Source organism: Gymnogyps californianus, chromosome 3 (genome assembly GCF_018139145.2).
Source record: "Gymnogyps californianus isolate 813 chromosome 3, ASM1813914v2, whole genome shotgun sequence".
NCBI classification, from domain to species: domain Eukaryota; kingdom Metazoa; phylum Chordata; class Aves; order Accipitriformes; family Cathartidae; genus Gymnogyps; species Gymnogyps californianus.
In genome coordinates this window covers 90,925,830-90,935,389 of record NC_059473.1, presented here as the reverse complement: position 1 = coordinate 90,935,389, position 9,560 = coordinate 90,925,830, and the positions used below count along the sequence as shown (strand labels likewise).

At 41.5% G+C, this 9,560-nt stretch overlaps 1 protein-coding gene across 4 annotated transcripts in view; it reads left to right on the top strand.

Annotated features, from left to right (window-relative positions):
- Positions 1-2,378: 2,378 nt before the first annotated feature.
- The window catches only part of BCKDHB (branched chain keto acid dehydrogenase E1 subunit beta), a 140,336-nt gene continuing 133,154 nt past the window's right edge, over positions 2,379-9,560 (top strand). For 2 of the 4 annotated variants that reach the window (XM_050894642.1, XM_050894643.1), the window contains exons 1-3: positions 2,403-2,461; positions 5,167-5,244; positions 7,854-7,922. In XM_050894642.1, coding sequence (XP_050750599.1) covers positions 5,181-5,244; positions 7,854-7,922 — 133 coding nt within the window. In that variant the 5' untranslated portion in view covers positions 2,403-2,461; positions 5,167-5,180. Of the gene's footprint in view, positions 2,462-5,166; positions 5,245-7,853; positions 7,923-9,560 lie in introns of all 4 variants that reach the window. The other 2 variants (XM_050894644.1, XM_050894641.1) reach the window with 2 other exon arrangements.

Sequence of the window (9,560 nt, the reverse complement as noted above, 5' to 3'; positions counted from 1 at the left end):
TATCTGCCTGTGTTGAAAACTGAAGCATCTCCTGGAATACCTGACCAAGGTTATTGCCACATTTTATAAATAATACAGCATGACAAATACTAACTGTACATAAACCAAATATATCTCATTGTTTACAGTTTGAGTTTAGCAATTCACAGGCCCAACAACTGACATATTAATAATAGATGACAGACTTACAAGTAAAGTAATACCTTCTTATACTATCTGCTTTCCATTTTTAAGTTTTGCAGATCTGGCCACAACGATATGTAATATAGCTAAATTCCTCTTACTCAAATACATTGCTTACTGAAAGAAATACAATTACCTGAATAATAAACTTGGATATTTGTAATCTCTTATACTATTAGCCATACAAATAAATGGTTATATATCATTTGATGGTTATAATGTTTGCTATGTACTAAACTTTTTCAAATATTTACATTTTGCCTTCCAGTGGAGTTGGAAGCAATCTCAACATTTGACATTTATACTCCTCTTTCATTGGAGAGATTGCTTTTCTATTGTTTATTAAAATTCTCGCCCCCTTTAGATACTAATCAGTATTTTGCTTCCATGGGATATACTGGGATATGTTAGAAGAACTTGTTTGATCCCATGATCTTGAGTGCTTTGTCAGCAGTCTCTAAGGATAAAGGGCATGTCAAAGAGCAAGTGAACGGTCTCCCCAGTTAGCAGCAGGATTAAGCCTTTTATCTTGCATAAATCCCAATGATTAAGAAATTCAAAATCAACATGAAAAAATATTTTTTCACACAATACATAATGAAACAATGGTCTTCACTGAAACGGTCCTGTGGTCATTAATAGGGATATCCAGTAATGGCTTGGAACTAAAAAAAAAAAGAAAATCTAATCATAATAGTGATACATATTTCATATTAGATATGAAATCTCATATTCCAGTATTTAAAACAAGGCCCTATTCTGATGGGCTTACACATGAGCCCTCTCATTTGAAAGAGATGATGCCATATATACAGCATTCTAGTTTCTTGTCTTTTTCTCTGAGGCAAGGTTTTGGAGTTCTTGGAGCAGACTAAGAATGTTATCCCGTATGGTCAGTCTTATAGATAATACCAACACAGACAAGGAAGAACAACTCAAAGGGGCTTGTCACATGTTGGAAGCTGCATGAAAGGGGTTGATGGAGAAGCACGTGTATGGACAAGATGTGAAGCACTGGTAAAAGGGAAAGGATTGATGTGCAGGCAACTGAAAGGTGGCAACGATGGACATATGGAGGAAGAAAGGCTGCAAAAGTAGAGCAAGAGGATTCACCTGGGTGATGGGAGCACCTGGAGAAGGAATGTGAGGTGATCACTTTGGTAAGGAGAACATTAGAAAGTAAGTTTTACAAAACCTGACAAAGAAAATACGTACATATGAAAGACCATAATTTCAATTGCTAAAAAAAATGCAATGAAGGTATGAGCAAGTGTTTGGAAAGAGCGAGCTTGGGCAAAAAGAATTAAAAGTAAGTCAGACTCAGAGGTTGGATTTAGGGGTTTGAGAGACACAGGGACAGGTAATACCTATAGGTCTCTCATTAATTCTACCCTTCCGGGCCATCTGCTGGGGTAGAATTTGAGGATTTCAGACATTTGTTCAGTATTTCTCGATGCTGGGATGGCAATATGAAAATCCCAGTGGAAGAAAAGAAAAACGTTTAAGGGGAAAGGTGAAGACTTTTGTTTCAGCCACGGCTGGGACACCACCGAGGGAGAGGCGAGGTCCAGTTCGGCACTCCCTGATGCGCCCAGTGCCCAGCACACCGTTATCAGCGGCGCCGACGAGAGGGGGAAAGCACCCACTAACCCGGTCCCGGCACACAGCCGCCGAGCCACCCCGACCACTGCCGCCGTCGCCCTGAAGGAACCGCCGCCCCTCACAGCCGGCGGCGCCACCACCCTCCGCACGCGCCCGGCAGCAGGCCCTACCGGACGCAGCCCCAGCAGTTGCCGCTTCCGCGCACGCGCACCGCCCGCGCCAGCTCCCGCCCCCAGGGCTTGCTTCACTCCCCCGCGTGCCACCCCCGCGTGCCGAGCACGTAGCCTCACCCTCCACCGGCCCCGCTCCCTCACAGCGTGCCTTCCGCGCACGCGCAGTAAACCCTTTCTCTCTCCCCTCCCTCCCCTCCTACCCCTCCACCCACCGCAGAACGGCTTCTGATTGGTCCGCCCTCCACCCGCTGCTGGCCAGTCAGGAAGCCCGCCCAGGACCCCGCCTCTTTAGAACGCGCGGCGGCCGCGGCGGCCCCTGACAGCGGCGGCGATGGCGGCGGCAGCGGCGGGGCTGGTGCTGCGCGGAGCCCTCGCCTCCGGGGCGGCGGTGGCGGTGCGCCGCCGCGGCGGGCTCTGGAGCCGCCTGCCCCCGCTGCCGGCCGCGCCACGCCGGTCCGCGGCGCACTTCGCTTTCCAGCCGGACCCGGCGCCCAGCGCGTACGGTGAGAGCGGGGCCGGGCCGGGCCGGGGTCCACCCCACGGGCCGGGCTCACCCTCGCTCTGCTGCCGGGTCCGCCCCGCCGCCGCCACCTTCTCGGGGGAGGCCCCCGCCCGGCCGGGGTGGGGCGGAGGGGGAGGGAGGGAGAAGGGTGGGCGCTTCCCGCCTCCGCCCCTTCTGGGCCGCCCTGCCCCGCCGGTGGCCGCGGGAGCGAGGCTTCCCCGGCGGGGCAGCCGCCGCCAGCCCCAGCCCTGGGGGCGAGACGGCGGGCGGCGGTGGCGGCCTCCGCCTGGGTGCGTTTCCCCCGCTATGTCCGCGGCGCTTCCACCCGCGGGTTTTCCGCGAAAAGCTTGGGTGGAAAGGCCGCCGTGGGCCGCTGGCGGGGGCGGTGGTGCTTCAGGCCTCTTCGGCGCCTCACCGGTACCGCTCGGGGCGGTTTGGTGAAGTGTTTTTGGGCAGCCAGTGCAATAGTTGCAATAGGCCTACCCATCATCTCCTCAGACCTGCAAGCCCTTCCCCTGCCCCTCTCCTGTTTCAGTGGTAAAACTTCTAGCAGTAACTTAGTGGCTTACATCCATCCCTATGTTTTTATTGCATGCTTAAGTCATGAATATGGTAATAAACCTGTGATTAATAAAGACTGTTGTCTAGTGAAAGGTTTGAGGTAATCCTTGTGATCACACAATTGAGAGTAAACACAGATCAGTTGGAAATGAACAGCTCAGGATGAAAGTTGGTGTTTTGACTTCATTTCTGAGATGCATCCCTGCAAATGACTAGTGCTGAGTTCTGCTGAAAGAAGCCTGCCAGCTGCAGAATAGCTGTTTCTCTCACATGAACCACACTGTCTTCTAGAAAGGTGTTATCTAGTTGGATGTGTTGGTGTTCTGGCTTGGTCATTAAGTCTGAGAAAGCCCTCAGCCATTTCTGTTAGTCATTGGGAGGTAGAGGCATCCAAGGTGTTGCAGAGTAAAGCCTGTGTGCTGCAGGTCTCTGCTTGAGATCATAGTGAAGAAGCCCTTGTGGGGCAGGCCGGTTTGTGTTGCCGTTTATTAATAGAAAACTAGTTCCCTGCGATTTAAAACACACTTTGAAATTCTGTGAAAAATAGTGGAAGTAAAATAAAGTAAGGCCAATACTGATCCTGATATTGTTAAGATAATGCTTTTCCAACTCCACAGTTCAAATCTGAAGGGCACAATTAGTCTCTCCTTTCCCATGAGGGCTGATACAGAGACCTTTATTATAAGCAAGAGCAGCAGGTCAGAACAGTCTGTGTGAGGAGTTTTGACAGTTGCCTAAATAATAGGCATTTATTTATATCAAATACTGGAAGGATTGTATCTTGTGGCAAAGATAACCTAAATACTAATGTGGATGACTTGGGAGAGAAACAACTGCTGTTCCACAGCCTTCCTTCCCTTGAATTCATAACTGTTGATTATTCGTAGCTTTCATATAGTTTGAATGGTTCCCATAACAATTATTTTTACAGTTTCCTCTTCTTAAAGGACCATGTAAAGTGTAACAAGTGAAGCTACCAAGCACAGGAATGAGTAGGAATGCAGCTACTCAGCTCTGGTGTGGCATGACATGAGTTTTTAACAAAAAATGCTAATGTTAATTAACAACTTAGGAGGAAGGGAAGCTGAATGGTTGTTGAGAGATACTGTAGCTACTGGAAACAGAATGTAGTTCTCCTTTCTGCTTTCTAGCACCTGTTCTCATGTTTATCTGGGACCTTCACCTAACCATCACTTTTTTTTTTTTTTTACATGCTGTGTGTGCTGGTAGGTAGTATTCTCCTGGGCTGTGGCTCCTAGTCATGACTTAGCTGGAGGTTTTGCTGGTTAAAGAGCTACCAAGTGTCAGCCAGGCAATTTCTTATTCACTCAGTTTCTGATAAGGCATTATTTTATTTGCTTGGAGAATCTGAGTTGGTCACAGTAGCAGGGACTGGGCTATTGTTTTGTTCCCTCTTTGCTTTCAGGCCTGTTTGTTTTTCCTTGCAGTGCTGGAATGAAGAAGGGCACTCGGGTAGCCTTTCTTGGTTTTGACGGTTTTCTTTCAATCCACGCTGCAGAAGATTTTAATACAGCAGTCTGGTGCATTTGCTTTACCCAGTTCAAGTACATCTGTTCAGCATCAAGTTTTCTTTCTTTGGAGTATGGATTTGATGCTTCTGATGCTTTCTAACTGCAGTCCAGAGAGCAGGCCGGTGGTCTAGAAAACTTCTGATAATAATAGGTGTCTGTAAACAGGAAAGGCTGGAGCTTTAAAAAAAATAATTAAAGAATGATGAAGTAAGCTTAATGAGATCTGGTGAATCTTAGGAGAAAGGATCCCAATTCTGAAAACAATAATGCTTTACTATGGTTTCTTCCTTTGAAAACTGTTGTATTAGTCATTGTTCCTAGTGTTTGACTAAGCATTACAAAGCTGCATTTGCTGTAACTAAGAGCATAGTTTTTGAAAAAAGGTTGAATGCAGGATAGTAGAATTATAGTCCTTGGGATTGCAAAGTGTACCATGCTCAATCCCATCTATCCCATAATTTAAGTTTACTCAGCAAATGAGTCTTGGGTACTCCTAACAGGGATCTTGTTTATGACTGTTAACTAAGTTTTCAGTCATGTTTTGCACCAGTGTTTTCTAATGTACTTTATGTTTTGAACCAAATTAAATGGCTAAATAATCACTTTCACACAGGGCAAACTCAGAAGATGAATCTCTTCCAATCCATAACAAGTGCCTTGGACAATGCTTTAGCCAAAGATCCGACTGCAGGTATACTGTACTTGTTAATGTGTTTTGCTTTGTATAAATTGCATTTTGTTTTGCCTATTTGTGTACAATATTAAATGCATTTCTCGTGGCCTTTAAAGTTTTCTAATAAGTTATTTCTACACTTTGACCTCAAACAAAACTTAAAAACGTGTTGTATTAACAGATTATTAATGGATTATGTGATCTAAGATGCAGTTGTGTCTTCTGTATTAGCTGAGTGTATTTCACTTGAAAGTTGGGACAGAAAGATACATTGCTTAACATGCTTCTGTTATTACTGATGTGAACTGTACTTAAGGGCAGCTTGAGTCCCACCAGTAAGTTAAGGAGTTTTTAAAATGTAAATCTGAGTTTTTAATTCCTTCAACTCTCTATGCTCAAAAAGTGGTATTTTTTAGAGGCTATATATTCTTTGCTCTGTCCAGTCTCCCTTCTCTCCTTCCCTGCCCTCCAAAATTCCTTTCCAGCTTTACTGATTTCTGTTCATCATTGTGCGTAGGCAATGTAAGGTTTTCTAGGCTTTTGCAGTCTGGATAACCTATAACTTTGAAGATGCTAGTTCATCACAGCTTGATTTAAAAGGGTTATCCTAAACTTTTTTGCACAAAACTATTTACTCCACTTTTAATTCTTATACATAACAGGAGGTCTGTCGCTTCTGTTGTTGTAACAAAGGCGTGATGATGGCCAGATATCTGAAAGAGGTGTTTAATGTCATGAACACAGGTGGAAAAGCTGTATCATCTTGTGTAATTTTGGTTTTTCTTTTTAGTGTGTTAGTAACTCTTTTTGGTACTGCTTGAAGCACTGCTTAACCTGAAGTCTGACTAATTGTCTAATCTTTTAGGACAAATTCCATGTTGTCTGTCCACTAGTATGCCTGTATACATTCCCTCTCAATCTACAGCTGTGTTATAATCACCTTTATTAAATTAAACTTAGACAACTGAGGGTAAATTGGTGCCAAGAACAGATTTTAGTACCATTTCTGTAGAATCAGCCATATAAAAGTAAGTAGAATGTTAGTCCAGCAGGAACATAAACTCTTATATAATCTTCAGCCTTTTAGTAGCTCTAAGGTTCCAGTCTTGCTCCTCAGCTTTGCAGGGCTGGATTTTTGCAAAGCCATTTGCAAGACCATGTTGGAGTTCTACAGTCCAGAACATGTGAGTTGTCAGTATCACCCTACTTACTGAATTAATTAGTATTTCTTGCAATAGAAAGCACGTCCTTCGTATGTTTTTAGTTGTAAGGGAATTGAACAGCTGTTGTTTAAATAGTGGAAATCCTCATACTTGTGTTGATGAGAATTAGAATCTGTCCAGGAAAATATTTTCAGTGGCTGAACAGAATGAGTAAATCCACACAAGTTTGCTGATACCAGCAGTAAATGGGATTTTTTTTATGCCAGCTGGCTCAAAAGTGAGTAGCCATATGGTAATGGAAACAAAGATTTTAAGTACATAAAAACCCAAACAAATTAATATTAAAAATGAATTGGAGAGATGATCTGGGGACATACTTCAATCATATACTCCATGACTGCATTGGTTTTACATCATTATACAAGTTATTTTTCTTGAAGTGGTGTCATTAATATGATTGTCAGAAGTGTGTTAATCCCTTTTAGTGTTTCCAATCAGAAATGTATTTTATTTAAATAAAAATAATATTTGAAAGGCAAGGAGGCTAACTTACTATTTTGTGTACTTTAGAATATGGAGAGTATTGAGGAATTTGGGAATTACCAGAACTGACCCCTGTTCATGCAAGCTGCTGTTGGTGATATTGCTGCGCATCTCTTACATGCTTAAAAAAATTGAAATAAGCAATACTTATTTCTGTGAATTAAATAACAAAATTGTTATAAGAAAAATTAGACATCATCATTCCATAAATTCAAAGAAAAAAACCCCAGATTAGTTGATAGGAAGCTAAATTTTAAAGGCAATTACTTTTAGTGATAAAACTTTATTGGCTACATCACCCACACTATAAAGATAGTAGTGTTGAATACTGAGAGTTGTCCTGGTTATTAGATATTCATCTTTTCTGTAGAGGAGTTCCTCTGAAGTCACTCTTCAGGGATCTGGCAAGTATGTTTGGAGAAGGTTTGAAATTTCATGTTGGATTGGTATTTTGAAGAAAACTTCAATTTGACATTTTTCGAAACACTGCATTTACTGAAATCTGTGGATGAAGAATGCAAATGGTTACCAGTTGAAGCAGAACACATAACTTCAGTGACCCTTTGGTGATTGAATGTAATTGTTTCTTGGAACTGCTTTTATTCATTTAGATTTAGACATTGTGCTATCATAGAATATTTCAGAAAAATAAATAGGTGGTTTAATGAAAGCATAGCTGAATCAGTTTCATGAATTCTGTTTTGAGACATAGTTGTACTGTTTCCTCATTAACCATGGTTCTTTATTTGTTATTGTTAGGCTGTGCATGAGAAGCACTTAGCTCTAGATAAATCTTGAAGTAAAATGAAATGTTAGGTGCTACTTATGTTAGTGTCTCATATAAAAACCTTTGAAACACGTTCATTAAAAATAAGATGCATTGGAATAACATTAGCCTCCTCTACTGTTCTTATTTTTCAGTAGTATTTGGTGAAGATGTGGCCTTTGGTGGAGTCTTCAGGTGTACAGTTGGCTTGCGAGACAAATATGGTAAGTTGACTTTCAAATCTGACATTATTTTCATATTAGCATCTCTGTTCTTTTCTACCCTCTATGGTTTGTGGGAGAAGAGATGAACACGTGGGAGAGAAGCCTTGTAAATGGACTTCTGTTTTCCTTTCTGTGCTTGGAAATAGAAAGTTTTGAATCTGTTACCAGTTATGAAAGCTTTCGAAACTTGCTGACATAATTTCAGGAGTCTTCTATTTCTTCAGCTAACTTTATCAATATAACTTCATTTTTTTAAAACTGCAATTGGACCAGATATTCATCATTATGGCCTCATTTAATTACTGTAATCAAATTAAAGCCTCTTAGCAACAATACCTGGTGATGCTTTTTCATCCTATCTGTCAAGAACCGTGAAGGAATTACATTAAAATGGATTTAAACTCTTTGTTAAATATCGTATTTTCTAGCATGGCCTAGAAAGCCAATATAGAAATGACGTGTTATAGCTATGCTTGTGCTTCATCTAGAATGTGATTGGTTTTCTTGTTTGGGAGACTCATGTGAAGGCATTCAAAGAAATAGTACAACCTTTGTCTCAAAGAATCTTAGAAGTAGCCTTTATCACTAGATAGGAAAAACAAGTTTGCAAAAGTATATGAAAATAAGAGAGTACTTAATCATCTCATACCTCAGACAGTTGAGGTGAGTTCAGTGGAAGAGGAAAAATAGTTACTTGCAGGAACTTTTTAACTTCTGTTGACAACTTATTTTTTAAGTAAGTTTTAAATAGGGAATTTCTTTAAAACTTGCAGGAGCTTTTAAAAATTTCTTGTGTGATCTGTGATTTAAATTAATCTGTATATTGTGTTCATTTTGGAAGTAACTTAGTTCTGCTATTTCTGGGGGACCGTCTCCTACAGCTGAGTATCAGTGGCTTCTAAGAAAGGTGAGGGGAAGTAAAAGACTTTTTCAGACCATATGTTGTTACACAAGCATATAAGTGTCACGTTGACAGTTTTTGATGGATAGAATTTAACCACCTAGTTAGTGATACCTGGTTGGCAAATCTAGAGGACTTTTCAAAGTCCTTCACTGTTCTTCCAGTTAAGTTTCTTCTTTGGTTATCCATTTGTTGTGGTTTCATTAAGTAACCATTTTGCTGTGAGAAGTACTGTTACTGGAATGCTAAAAAAAAAATAAAATCAATGTTTCATGTATGGCACGCTAGGTCGTACATAGCAGTTTACAGGTCTTGGAAACTAGTTGTGGATACAGTAACCTGATAGCTTTTAATTTGGCAGTTGCTGTCTCCCCCACTGGGCTATTAAACAGAAAAAGAGGTTACAAAATGTTAAGTTTCAGCAGCTGACTTTCTTCAAGGCACAAAGATGACTGGGACCGCTTGCAGCCAGTGATTAAATCTGTTTCATTTTCCTCATCTGGAGGAGATGAGTTACTGCCATCTTGGAGATCACCAAGATCCACTTTTTTGGAGTGAACTTAAAAAGAGAGAGGAGGAAGACTGTAGTTTTAAGAAGTTTTAGAAACATAACCATATTTTGTTGTCTTGTTTCTCTGCTTCAATTATTATGTGGATGTTTTCTCACTCTCTGGTTTATACGTTAATGTTCAAATAGTTTGGATAGGATTTTTATTAGCAATGATCTTTAGTGCTGC